Source organism: Streptopelia decaocto, assembly GCF_964273445.1.
Source record: "Streptopelia decaocto genome assembly, chromosome: 2".
In the NCBI taxonomy this organism is placed as follows: Eukaryota; Metazoa; Chordata; class Aves; order Columbiformes; family Columbidae; genus Streptopelia; species Streptopelia decaocto.
In genome coordinates this window covers 117,105,678-117,120,286 of record NC_138655.1, presented here as the reverse complement: position 1 = coordinate 117,120,286, position 14,609 = coordinate 117,105,678, and the positions used below count along the sequence as shown (strand labels likewise).

General features: G+C 37.5%; 1 protein-coding gene across 1 annotated transcript in view; it reads right to left on the bottom strand.

Annotated features, from left to right (window-relative positions):
- SACM1L (SAC1 like phosphatidylinositide phosphatase) overlaps positions 1-14,609 on the bottom strand; it is a 33,571-nt gene that overhangs the window by 2,762 nt on the left and 16,200 nt on the right. The window contains exons 6-19 of the mRNA XM_082044243.1: positions 12,826-12,885; positions 11,142-11,175; positions 8,336-8,437; positions 7,469-7,554; positions 7,202-7,288; positions 6,672-6,740; positions 6,503-6,582; positions 4,715-4,813; positions 1,939-2,077; positions 1,641-1,710; positions 1,479-1,551; positions 929-1,022; positions 752-844; positions 41-98 (exon numbers count right to left, since the gene is read on the bottom strand). Of these exons, the coding sequence (XP_081900369.1) occupies positions 41-98; positions 752-844; positions 929-1,022; positions 1,479-1,551; positions 1,641-1,710; positions 1,939-2,077; positions 4,715-4,813; positions 6,503-6,582; positions 6,672-6,740; positions 7,202-7,288; positions 7,469-7,554; positions 8,336-8,437; positions 11,142-11,175; positions 12,826-12,885 (1,144 nt within the window). The remainder of the gene's footprint in view (positions 1-40; positions 99-751; positions 845-928; positions 1,023-1,478; positions 1,552-1,640; positions 1,711-1,938; positions 2,078-4,714; positions 4,814-6,502; positions 6,583-6,671; positions 6,741-7,201; positions 7,289-7,468; positions 7,555-8,335; positions 8,438-11,141; positions 11,176-12,825; positions 12,886-14,609) is intronic.

Below are 14,609 nucleotides of genomic sequence, written 5' to 3'. Positions count from 1 at the left end.
GCAAGCTAATTTTGTGAAATTAAACTCAATAGTGACTTACCAGCCATTAGCAAACAAATAATGCACATGGAGAAAGCAACCACCATAATAATAGGCAACTGGGGAAAGAGAAAGAATAATCATGTGATATAGTAGCACATATATTCCTTCATTTCCTTTAAGACAGGCTGTACTACAAAGCTATTTACTTAGTTTAAAATTAAGTTGCTTTAATTCCTGATTCACGTGCTGCCAGGTATAAGTAATATTTCGGATAGTTCCGAAATTTGGAGAGTATGTTCAAGAACTAGGTTAAGAATTAAAATACACCTATCTACTGAAAGAGAGGTTGAGGTTTGTGTTTTGTCTTTAAAACAGAAGAAAAAAACCAAACCACCAGCCAGTAGAGGTTAAACCCCAAATCCCATTTCACAAAACAGTGGGGAAGAAAGAAGTTTTTTTGTGTTACAGTCTCACAAGCTTCTTCTGCAGAAGGAAACAGTCATTAATGGTGACTAGTAGAATTTCTCCCTTCCCACCTGATGAAGCAGATTTTTTAAAAAAAAGCAAGCAGCAGTTTTTTCAATACCTCAAGGACACTTCCTTTTCTGTCAAGGGAAAAGTCTGGGTTTAGTGCTATATGCAGGCAGCATAGAAACATAACCAGATTATAGGGCGCTTCATTACTAAATAGACAAGATCTACTTAGTCATATGAAGCAAGTGACTAAAAGGCTGCATGCGTTTCTCCCTTATAAAGTCTCCATACTCACAGCTAAGAACTTCCAGTCTTTTTTGACGTGTAGAGGACTAGCATGTTCTACTTCATCCACTGAATAGTTTCCAAGAAAAAGATCAATTGCATCCTGGAAAAGAAACAGAGAGCAAGAGTTAAAATAGACAGTAATGTTTACCAAATAAATTCCCCCACAGTTAAAAGACTAACTTACTTGTCTAAATCCATCAGAAAAGTTATTTTTGTAGTAACGTATTAGTGAGTTCCAGCCATCCATTATTAAGCCCCACTGAGTTCTCTTCCCAGTTCTGTAAAAAGAAGTTTTGAAAAAATATTTGAAGTATTTGTAAATTCAGGAAGATCATTTCAGATCTACAGTTCATTCATTCTTCTAATACATACTATGTTTAATTAATACCTGAATGTAAATACATTTATCTAGGGCTGCCTCTGCATTATCACCACACATACTTGTAACAAAGTTTGAAAGCTAATTATACTTCCCTCCACCCCACAATATAAATGTTCCTTGAAAAGGCACATTTTCTTGGTTTTATTTCCAAATTACCTTTTCTCCTTTCATATAAACATGGTCAATAATGGTGTTCTTCTGTAGAGTTTAGTCTGACATTTTACCAGTTGAACCATTGCAAAACTCATTAATGGCCTAAGCCCCAGATTAATAACCCGCTCAGACACACAGACTTAAGGAAAACCCCAAACATGTTCAAAAACTCACGTCTTTACAAGAAATGCTGACTTGCCTTGTGTAATCTGTCTTTAAGGCACCAGTTCCAGCATATTGTTTGGCACAAGCATTAGCATTATCAGCCCATGCTGTGAATAGGAAAACAATAAGAACAATTAAGGAAGTTAAGTACACCGTTTGGAAAAGAGTGATCGTTTGAACTCCATAAACAACCTACCATTTTTGTAGATTTTCTCAAAGTCTGCTTGCTCTTCAATTCTCTGTCCAACATGCAGAACACCTAGCCTCTACAACAAAAAGCATATAGAGGCTCACTAGTAATCAGCTAGAAAAATCAGGATTTGCTTTCAGAAACAGCTTTGTTTCTTAAACTAGAGTCCAGCCAGTGTACTTCAAGTAAGTAGTACAATAAGTCAAGTATACAAGCTTTTATTGAAGTGTTAAAATTACATTTCAGTTCCACACAGAAAGCTGCTCTCCTCTTCCAGCTTGTTAAACAAGAATAAAATATTTACCTGAAGCTGCGCTTGAAGAGATCGGCGTGCTAACAAACTCTGAATCACATTTGTCCGATCAAGGCAGTCCATGCAGTTACTGCGGAATGTCCCTTCCTGCTGCGTCACAATTTTACCATCGGAATCAACTAGAAAATAACTAATACATACAATTCATTTAAGTATTATAGATAATAGTTCGCATAAAGCACATGTTTTCAGAAGTAAATATTCTAGCAAGCAAAACACAGTTGTCTTGAGTGTATAAGGAGTACTTGGCCACAACTTTGAATATTGATGCCTCCCTAAATTCTTCCCCTCTCATGCTGAAAAATGGCATCAATACACAAACAATAATAAAAATCTCAGGGCAGTATTTACTCACAGCATTTAGACTGCTAACCAGCAATATTGAGTTCTATACCACTGGGAAAAACAGCTTCTGGTGCAAAATCTGTGACATATATATATATATTTTTTTTTCAGTTATTACATGGTTCCAGCTCCACAGATACCAATATCATTAGCAGAACATAACAGCAGATGTAACCAAATTTGTGTATACTTGGTCACCTGGTTCAATCCACTCACCACTGCATAAAAAGCCATGCGAGCTGTCAGGCACACTTCTTCCAGGAAGGTATTAAAATCTTTAAAGCCACTACTGAAAATTGGTTACTGTCACTTACCTTTATCTCCATTATGTGAACACCTGGAGGAAACAGATGTCCTCTCTAGCAAGTGCATATGGTAACTGTTACCTCAATCTTTTTAATCAGCTAAGCAGCGTGTTTCTAGTAATTGATAACAGATGATTTTAAATACTGACTTGCATGCAAATATTCTGATAACTGGACCACTTAAACAAATATGCTGACCAAGTTACCAGTTGGATGTGTGAATGGGACAGAACTACACTTGTCCTTCTGCCACAGCATTAAACGTCCAGTTCCCTAAAGATTTATAGATCATATTCTGTAGATTAAGTTACCCCATTATGTAATTAGGAACTCTGAATGTGGAGTAGCACATGAGCCAGTGTTATTGTACAGCATTTTAAGATTATAAAGCCTTAGAGTCACACAGTACTAAAATCTAGAGCCTTAGATGCATGTGTTTACTTCGATCAGCCTTGTGTGTCCTCCTTTGAGAACTAGTTTTGTTAAACCAAATTTTACATTGTATGATGAAAAGAGACAATAACACCCGTGAAATCTTCATTCCATCCTTTCTCCCTCCAAGCTTTGCATAGAACTGATATTAGGATAATTAGTGTAGTTGAAGAGTAGACATTTCTGCTTAATAAGATATTTTAAATGCAGCATCTCCTATAATTGCTCTAAAAAAAGAAGACCTGGACCAAAAAAAAAACCCAACCCTACCAAATCCAACATCTCCCCCTCAAACCCAGCAAGCCAGCTCTCCTTTTTCACAGATCTTTCACAACTGGATTTAACATGCAGAAAATGGAGTTCTTTACCTCCCTCAAGGCTGCACAACTACTTTCCAAGAATATCAGAACTCAGACTTTTCTGTTCCTATTTAAGTAATAAACACTCAAAATGAAACAAAACAAGGTAGAGCCAACCTAATGCTAAGGAAAAGCCTTCAGTTTTGTATCTTGTTTTAGAGACAGATGGCCTTTTATTTTTTTAAACTTTTTCTTCATTTTAAGGAAACCTGGTTCTTTAGACAGCTTCCAATGGCATGTGTCAGTAAACAAGTTAGGTCATTCAGTATTCACTCTAAGAATAAATGATCCTTCCTGCATAGGCAATCTACATGCTTATGTCTCCTTATTTGAAGTGCTCAAAGCCAATTTATTCTTCTACTCATCAGGTGTTTAAGCTTTTTTTTTTTTGTGGTGGGCAGAGTATATTCACAATCATCTATTAATTTACACTATTTCCACAGCCTTCATTCCAGGCAAGAGATTTAATTCATGTGACTCTTGTTCTAGTCTGGTGCTCACTTTTTTTTAGGATTGAATATACAACCAACAGTTTTGTAATGTTTCAGCTGATCTACTTTGTGCTTTAGGCACAAGACTTCAGGAACAGGAAAGAAGCCATCAGAAAAGCAGAACAAAGTAAAGTTTCCCTAACAATCTACATGTCTACAAGTAGCAAGGATCAAAGAGTGCTTAAAACAACTTAAATCTTTGTTTAATCCCACAATTAAGTTGATTTGGACATTTAGTCTACTTTTATATGATTAAACAAGATGAGAATTTGTTTCCTTGTGGCTTACATATGTTAGCAAGAGCTAACAAACAGTGCCAGGGCCAAAGCTTGGTGCCACAAACAATGTGTGTTAGAAAAAACACTTCAAAAAAGAGAGTAGGTGCCTGTGGAAAGGAGCACTAAGTGTCTGACACTACATAGCAGAACAGTTTGCTGTCAACACCACATGGAACTACTCTCAGATGAAAAGACAGTATCACATAAGCTATGAAAAAAAAGAGTCGTCTTCAGTTGTATGCATGCTCATTTCTCTGCCTAACCTTTTACCCAAAAGTACAAGGGCAGCTCTTGAGTCACAAGGCAGTGTTGCTACAATTCTCAGAAGCATTTTATTGGCACATAAAAAGGGCTCTACATCTTACCCACTACCAGGTCTCTAATCTTGCACATGGTATCAGCAAGCGATCACAGATATGGAAACACTAACACATTTGAATGCATCTTCTTTATAGAAGATTACTGGTCTGGTTTTACTGTGCCTTAATACAATAGAAACTATATGAAAGTGGTCTCATTTTAACAGCACTGAAGTAAAGAGAATTGCAGAGCCTTACCTAAACTCATCTTGCTGTTCTGCTAGTTGATCCATCAAAATCTGAAGTCGATCCCACCTCATCCGACTGCACTCTTTATGGAAGTCAAATGCTACATATCTGTTCAGAAAGAGAAGCATCTTTTTAGATGACATATGTTCTGCAGTGAAGGTCTCAGAAAACCCCCCCAGGAAAAGGCTGATCTATAAAACAGGTAGTGATAGAGGATTTGTTTTTCTTTAGAGATTGCTTCTGGCAAGTATCTGTGGATTTTGTCAGTGCTCTGTAATCTTCCAAAAGCTGCAGCCTTGGTGTGCATGGTGAAAGCATTTACATTTCTTTACAAGATGCCACTAGTCTGGGAGAGCATACATTCAGTTCCAAGTTATTCTATATTCTGGCTAGTATTTTTCCTCCAGAAACTATTGAGGGGATATGCATCTGATTTCATCTCTCGTTTTCCACCAGGATGCTTTTGCTCTCCTCTCTTCAAAGCAACTGCATTGGGAACCCCAGTTCACTTTGAAAGAGACACAGGTGCTGAAATACAACATTCTTTGCTGGCATGCAGCATAATTCCCCTGATAGCTCTCTAGAAACCTGAGACAGGTTCTGGTCAAATAACTAATCTACTGTCGTAAGAAAATTAAACAGCTACTGACTCGGAGCAAGATTTTAACAGCCAATATATTTCTGGTACGAAGTGCTCTAGATGCGTGGTATTTAAGTCAACATTTTTTTATATATATATATATATATATATATATATATATATATATATATATATATATATATATATATGTTTGCTGTTAATTACAGGGCATTACATTCCTCCCCTCAAGTATTCATAAACCAAAAATTATTATTTGTAAAGTTTTCAAGACTGTTCACATGAAGAATGATCGTGAATATACACCAGGGACTCAAGTCATAGTCTGGCAGATAAATGCCATCAAAACTGATTAACAAAGAAAAAGGATTTTGGCAGCATTAAGCAAATGAGGCTGACAAACACCACTTTAACATATACAGAAAAAGCAGCATCTCTGAAACACATCCTGACTCTGTAATTCCTTAGTTGCACTTAAACAGAAGTAAATCCTTCTTAAAACCGGATGTATTTATGCTTACAGGTAGGATTTCATCTTTTGACACGAGTGACAATACTATACAGCAACTTCAAAGAAAAGATAGAGGTAAATACCTGTGAGAGCTGGACACTAGCCCACCCTCTTGAAGTTAGTGAAAGCAAGCACAGCCAGGTCGTAAAATTGTGTACCGCCCTCAAGATTCCCACAAAGAGATGGAATTTCTCTTGTGATTAAAGTGCATTTTCCACCCTCTTGGTCCACTGTTACACTGAGATCCAGACATTTAGATCACATGTTCCCCTTATTGTTTCCTCCTTCAGCTCACTACCAGTTTGCTCACACTCAGCACTACCTTACTGAGTTAGCACTGTAACCAAGCCCTTTTGCCAGAAGCTAGTTCTAAAGCACATGATTTTGTTTTCCTAAAATGCAAATGACTTCCACAGTTCTCATAGCATATTATTACTCCAATACTGGCACTACCATTGCCTCTGAGCTGCCTTTGTTATTCTGTCTCCTCTCTTTGTCCTCTGCTTCAGTCTCACTTCTGCTTAGAATGTGAGGTAAGGGCATTGGTTGTAGACAAGCTATTTCATAAAAATAACACTCAAATAAATCAGACGGTTGGTAAAGGTCCCGAAAGAACCACTCACTCTGTGGGTCTCAAAGGCAATGCTCAACTTTTAACACAGAAGGTATCATTTCACTTCACACGTACCTGACCATTCCATTTGCCATGCTGTTCACCATTTTTGCAAATGTTTGCTCAAGAGGCTTCTCTGAACCTTTTTGGTTAACCTGGAAGAACAACAACAACAACAAGACACTGTTACTCAAAAGCCTGCTTGAAAGAACAGCTTTTCCAGGAAGAAAAAGTGAAAGCATACCAAGTTGACAATCATTTGTTTTCCATAGCTAATTATTTGTGAGTCAAAATGTCTCTGGAAGCCATCCATCTAGAAGAGAAAGGAAATGAGTTGACAGATGTATGCTGCTATTAAGACCTGTGATTTACAAGGAATCTCTATGATCATCTTTTTTTGATGATACCACACAGGTAGTTTTATAACTAAGAAAAGCTTTTGATGTTCTTCATTGTGTTAATACATTTCTACTTTCATCCCCCCAGTCCATTAAGCTTTCCTTATTAAACAAGCCACAGATAACAAGTATTCTGCAGCTACTAAAACTGTTCCAAACACAAACCAAAGAGAAGCTACCCCCATTGCAGTCTTTGATATTTTTTTCCAGGCTCTGAACTTATCTTAAGGAGTACAAAGCTTCTTGCTACCACCTTTTAAACAAAGCTCAACCCAGTATTGCTGATTTTTATTTTTCTGATTACAGTTTGGTACCCTATCACACAAACGTGAACCCAGAAATATATTAAAACCCCCGAGACACAAAAAACACTCACATGATTTACTGACTTGCTGATCTGCGGCTTTGGTTTATACTTGAGGTTTGGTCTTTGAGACCAGAAAAAAGGAATTGATCCACGGGTCTGCAAAAGAATGGAAACAGTTTTAAAAACAAAACTTACGAACTCACTTGCCATATAAAAATAAAGCAGACTGGTTTAGTTTGTTTATTTGTGCACATGCGTATCTTACATATAATCTATATTCAGAAAGAGCTATCTATGTATCTTAAGCCAGTGATCAGTTCCTTATACTGACTTTACCTGAACAAATGATGCTTTGCTCCCCTTGTAATGCACAATTTGTTCTGTTTCAACAAAGTTAGCAGCATGTCCTTCTGAATCAATACCTATGTAGAAGAAAGACCTTGTTAACCAGCTCAGACTGGCTGCAGAACAGTGACAGTGTATCAGCAAAAGCCTTCCTAACCCTCCCCTTTAAGTTCTACAGAAAGCATGAAAATAACAGAGCTGCCTGAAGATGGTAAATTAAACACACCTTTGGCAAAAGTTTAACATAATCTGTACTAAATTTAACTTGAAGAAGCACAGTTGTGCTTAGCCCATTTTGATACTTATAATCCTAGAAACTGAGTAGTTTAATACAAAATAAATTATGAGTGCTTCGACACCAAAGTATTCACAATTCAATAGCAATGATACTGCAGAAACTGGCCAGTTTCTTCAAAAGCATGTCTGTTGGGACTAAGAACAGAGAAAGTAATCTAAATCCACTTCCTTGTTCACTTTTTCAACTTGAAACAATTAGAGAAAACCACTATTCAGGGCTTCCTTGCCAGCAGTAATGATGCTCTTAGTTGAATTTACTGCTAGGCCAAAAGGGTTGTTACACACTTGCATATAACTGCAATAAAAACAGTAAAGTGTTAAAAACTCCTACAAAACACTTGCAATCATCTCTAGCAGTAATAAAGAAGAGTCACTTCTAATAAATACCAGAACGTGCTTCATCATACTGGTTCCTAATAATTTCTTATGAGCAAAGACCTCGAGACAAACTATTATACACCTTTTTTGTTCAACTCATTATGCAGCAATTACTCTTAAAGGTAAGTCACATGCATAGGTGGAATTTGTGTTATTTTAAAATAAATCAACTTGCTCTTTTACCTCTTACATAGTAGCGTACACCAGCCCTGAAACAGCTTCTTCTGGAAACAAGCAGCCAGTCAAAACACTTGCCATTAATAGAACATGAATGCATCGTGATAACTAACGAATAACACTAAGGAAAAACCTCCAAAATTTCATTTGGGTATTTTTATACATCAAGAGGTAGGAAGCATCAAGGAAACAAGCAACCACATTCAAAGAAGCTTGCAAACATTTCTCACACCAATACAGTTGAACATTAAACTTGAGAGAGTAACTTAATGTTAAGATCAGTATGTGCATTACAAAAGGACAGGCTATAGGTCTTGTCACCAAACACATTGAAACTGCTACAATTTTGAGAAAACAAGATTCTAAAGATTAATCTGGCCTTATGGTCCTATGTATATTATTAAATGGAATGACTTCTGAAGTTCTATTCAGTGCTACAACCATCTAATCCATAATTGTATTAAACTATCTTAGCCATTTCTTGCTCCTGTTGCTTTTAACAAAATACCACTCAAACTTTTTTCTAGGCTTTTAGAAGAGTATCTTGGGCTGTTATACCTTGCACCTGTAAGTGCAACATATATCACATTCACAGATGCCAAAACTAGCAGTAAGGTAGACTGCCTTTCAAATCCATGTCAAAAAAATGAATGAACACATACCAAGTCTCCAGTGGGATCTTCTAATGTAAAAAGGCTTTCCTGCTCAGGCTGGATACCCAAAGTCACAGACAAACCATAATCTGGGACTAATCAACGAACAGGGGACATTGACAACTAGCTTCAGTTTGAGAGTCTTGTTCTGTGCTGCTCATAATTGCCTTTGTTTGGACTATGATAGACTATCAAGTCTAGTAGAGATCAGCATTAGTTGTGATTAACTTCTCCAGGTGGATTCACAGGCTTTCAGCCTTTGCCTCTAAAAACTGAAACCCACACCTTTAAAGCAAGCAAAAGATCAAAACTGTCAATTTTTTTTTAACATGCAGTATTAGCATAGTGCAGAGAAATTTAGACACTTTGCCTCCAGGTTGGTAAACAAGATGTATTTTCTTTTTTAAAATAGCACATTTTACAGTGATTCTGCATTTATGGCTCAAATGTGACAAAGCAGCTGTATCACACATAAGCTACCCAAGCTACGTTAAAGAGCACACCAACTACATACACGGAACACCTTCATTTATGTGTGCATTTATTTCAATAATCTCTTAAAAATTAAAATTATAATACAAATTTGCCCTACATAATCCAGAATGTTCTCACAATTTGTAAATTTGACTGTGAAAAACACCTATTGGTCTGCTTTCCTGGAAAATTACTGCCAGGTCCTATACCCTTTATTCCAACACTTACATAGCCAAGAGTTCCCTGCAAAAAAAGGTTACCTCTAAAATCAGCTGCCTAGCTACAGTCAGCCCATTTTCTGTCTGCAATCTCTGTCATACCTTAAACAGCAACTGGCTATTGGCTGCTTTCCACACAAAAAAAAAAAAAAAAAAAAAAAAAAAAGATAATTTGTTGTTATTTAGAATGGTTTTTTTTGAGCAGCAAGGGAAACATTAAAGATAATTTAGGCTTTAGATGATCAAAATCTCTATTACCCAAGTCAGTCCATTATTTCTCATCACTGCAAGACTAGAACCCCAGTCCAGACAGTGGAATATTTAGGTTTATACAGGGGGGGGATATTTTATTTTACTGAAATAACTGCTAGCAGTGCTGTAACAGTTGTGCTTAGGTCTCTTCCTAGCATTTTCATCACTAAAAATCCATTTTTTAAAAAAATTTCTGGGTTCTCTAAGGTGTTTGGTTAGCAAAACATATGTTACTTATGCTAATTATTTATATAGTGAAAATAGGACAGAGGAAGGTGTTCATTTCAGTCTGCCAATTGCTAATTACAATCCACCCAGACTCTTCCACCCAGAACCTGCAGGATAAGGATTGGCTTATTCTGGCAGTTCCCTTTTGCTGTCTTTCCTTGCCTCTCCAACTACTCCCACAGCATTTTCCATTAAATGAAGTCACGGGAAAGAAGTGCTGGAGATCTGCCAGCTGCTAACAATCATACCAGAACAACCGATCCAGTCAGGAAGCTTCTCCTTGCACACACCTGGGGGACCTCTGCAATGGAGGAACTCAAGAGAATGTGGCCTGAGCTGCTCTGTCCAGTCTTGCCAGTCCTTTTCACGCTGCCAGTCCCAGGGCACCTGGGACTTACTGTTGATCACACACTGCACAAAGAACGGTGCCTCCAGCAAGCATTAAGCTTACTCACAGCATACACCCCTTCTCAAAAATAAACTCATGACTGCTTTGCTCAAAAGGATGTTACCCAAAGCGTGGAACAGGAAAAGCAGTTGGCTAGGAAAAGTGTTCAGAAGCCTTCAGCAGAACTCCTTATCCTTTTATTCAGGAACATCTATAAGCACTCTGAAGTCAAAACTGTTCTGCTTTATTTTAAATCCAGAGTAAATGCTAAGTGAGGGTATCTTTATAGCAAGGTAAAAAGTGCCCAGGCTGATGTGAGAGCATTTGCCATATCAACCTTAACCTTCAATCCCACTGAAAGACATTTATGCAAATCATGGTGTAAAACTAAATACAGTAAGCCTTAAAAGCAGAATATTTGAGTTAACATACGAGTGGGCTATCAACATGTCATGCTCAGATATGAACAAACCACAACTTGACTTTGACATTGTGTTCTATGCTACAGTTGCCAATGTAGCCACAGAGCAGCCTCATCAGCAACCACTTTGCTGTTAAAATACCATGTCCAGCACCAAGCTTTAAAAATGAAAGGATACATCCGTGCATCACAGGCATAGCAAACCTATGGATCTGAAACACACAATACATGTTAGAAATATGAAACATTAGCAGTCAAGAGATAAGTGACTATAACTTGCCTAGGAGTTTTTTTGGGGATTTTTTTGAAAGTTTTGTATACTTCATCTCCTTAACTTTTTGTTTAGGGTGCAGTAATTCTTTCCAATAAATAAGTTCAAAGAAAACAGCAACATGTATAATCCGTATTAGCAGCAGGGAAAAAGTGAAAGTGTAATCCTAATTATGTGACCTTCACAAAATAAAAAGCTGCTTTGCCCTCCTATACATGGCATTTATTCTTCTGCAAACAAAACAGACAAAGCAGTACACACTGAAAACCTTTCAATACTGTATTTGCTGTACCTCCACAGCAGCATGTAAGCAGAGATAGCAGTAAACACCACATAGTTTCAGTAAGGAATACTTCTATGTGATTAATACTTGAAATGCTTGTTCCAGGGTTTTCCCCATCCTATCACTCTTGAATAACTTGGTCTCTCAAAGAAAACAAAAACAAACAAACAAAAAAAAAAACACCAAAACCAACCAAACAAAAAAACCACACACAAAGGAAAAACACAAAACCATCAAACAATTTACAATACTAGAAGTCAGAAATATCACATCTTATTACCTAAACCTGTTACCATAGCAAGCTACCTGTAGTCAACATTAGGTCATGCTTCCCCTCATGTATCAGTTCTCCCTTTTCAGCTTCTGTGTTTTGCCTCCTACATCTGTTTTCAACCAACCAGCCACACTTGGCTTTCTTTGCTTTTCCCACCACAGCTTCTCATTTCCCAAGCTTTGTTTGCTTAACACCATCCAAATCATATACCCAGTCATATGCCTCCGGAATATGTACGACAGCCCTTTGCTAATTCATATCTCACATTCCAGAAGCACTGCACAATCCAGCCTTTGGGAACAGTGCTGTCTAATGTAAGAGCACATCTCCACAGGTTACAGAGACAGAAATAGAAGCTGTGCGTCATTCACTTCAATAAATGAGAAGTACTGATAGAGAGAAAAATGTTACTGTAGTGAAGATGATTTGAGAAGTTTAACATCCATCTGAAACCTCTAGTAAGAAGTAGCTTAGATCAGTCTGGCCATTGAGACACTACAGCTGTGGCCCATGGTCATACATTTGTATTTGCTGGACTAAGTGAATTCAAAGGTTACAGTGTGCTAGTCTTCATTTGAAATAAATTCAATCTAAACTGTCAGTCTTACTCTTAATTATCATCTCCAAGCTCCATTTGCCTAGTGAATAGGTCATAAGTTGCACTCATGGAGAAAGTTACTGGCCAGTCTTAGAAAAAAAGTGATGAGCTGAACCTTGCCTATATCTAAATAAGCAGCTAAACTTCAAAAACCTTGAGAAGCACATGCTGTGCAGTGTAACTTCCCCTTTGGTTTATATGAGCATGGTCTCAGCACATTATCTTCAAATGCAGACACTTCCAGGGAGTCAGCTTTACTGTATGTACTACTGAGGACACTGACACACAGTTGGAATTGAAAGCAGAAGGCTGTCACCCTGCTAAACTAGAAGATGCACAGCCTGGCTGTCTGAAACATGAGGCAGAATTAAAGGAATCTGTTCTATACTTAAAGTATATTTGTCCTCTATTAATATAATTATTACAAAATGTTTACCTCTGGTTGAGCAGCAAATTCTCTAAGAAGATGCCCGTTCCATACAAACCGTGGATCTGCCTGCAGCAAGAAAAAAGGCACCATACTTTTATAAAATGTGAGTTCTGTTTAATTCAACAAAGGCAATATCACAGTATCCGCGCATTACACAAGTTTTGGTCAACAGGTGTACATAAAGATGTAATTCCCTTATTTCATCAGTACCATTCATATCCTCAACTAGAAACCTAAATAAAATAAAATAGTTAAAAGAAGAACGGCTCTCTCCAGTCTTTAAGGGTGTTGCCCGACACTTCGGACATGCTAAACCACTAACAGCTGAGCTGCAGCATCAGAAGAACATTACAGTCTTTGCCCTACATAAACAAGGCTTGAAGAGGTTGTCCAAAATTTTAAGAACAGTAGCAAGGTAACACTCCTAAAATGGGTAGAAGGTAAAAATGCAATGAGTTCTGTAAACAAAAATCAACAATTATGAGAATGGAAACTTAAACAGTACTTGTAGTTTAAAAGACTAAAGTATTTATATTCTTCTGCATAAATGACCTCTTCAACTTCATGTATTTCCTATTCCTAATTCACCTCAAAAGTGTCTTAAGCACCTTGCTAAACACGTTCGAGAAAGCTACCAGATTAGTCACAAAAGCGACATTTGCGGCAGAACATAGTGCAGGCTCCAGGGAAGTGACAAATCTCAACTTTAAGATGAGGCCGGCAGACAATACATCACTGGGGATGAGGGTTAATTCCAGCTCATTGTTGGAACAGTCCTTTGTCTAATAGAAAACAATAAATACACCTATCTGCCAGAATCTAATCAAATCCAACTTGCAGTATCTTGAACTAGTGAAATAACACAACATGAAGATTTGGTGCCCCTATATTGGTGCTGCCTCCTTCTACCAGTACTGTTTAAAAAAAAAAAAAAGAAAAAACCCAACAAAACCCCACAAATATCAAACCAAAACAACCACACACCAACCACAGGCCAGTCTTCTCTTGTAGCAGTGAACCAGAGGCCCAAAATTGCCACCATCCTTTTGTTAAGCTATTATACATGGTATCTCAAAAAGATGGACCCAATTTCAAAGAGATAGCGATTTCAAATTGAAACACTCTGTACTGCAACCACGAGTGTGAAATAACATGAACATTGTTTTAAACATCTGAATTTACATTATACCAGTGTCTTTTTACTGTACTTTGCCTTTCAAACAACCTTCCGAAGTGGCACAATTTTAAGGCAAACCAATCCTTTCATGTCAGCAACTGCTCTCTATAGCAAGAGTATTGCCAGAGCAGCATTTTGATAATGCAAAACAGCCCTGAACTATGAAGTGATTTTCTTTTTTCTTATTTTTAAATCTTGAAAAAGTGCACTGCTTCCCCAGCTTAGACAGTCGCAGTAACTAAGAGACATCTCATGACTCCACTGCCACCTCTTTGGCAAAGGAAGAAGTGCCATTGACTTCCAAAGTTTCAGTATTTTCAGTGCCTAGGCAGCTTAGACCTTGTTTACACTGCAGTACAGCAAATTACCAGACTAAGGATTCTGGAACTCTGGAAGCACAAGAGAATTTTAAACTCAAATTGCATTTGGCTGTATGACTTCCTTGTCTTTAAGACAAAAGCAGCATATTAAATTCATGCTCCAAACATAACGAATAGGCTCAGTTTAGACAGAATACAATATCCTGATGCCAACAGCCATAAATCCCACAGTTCTGTTCCACATTATCCTGGAAGAGAATACAAAGTCAAGTGCCATTTATTCCACTTTGGGT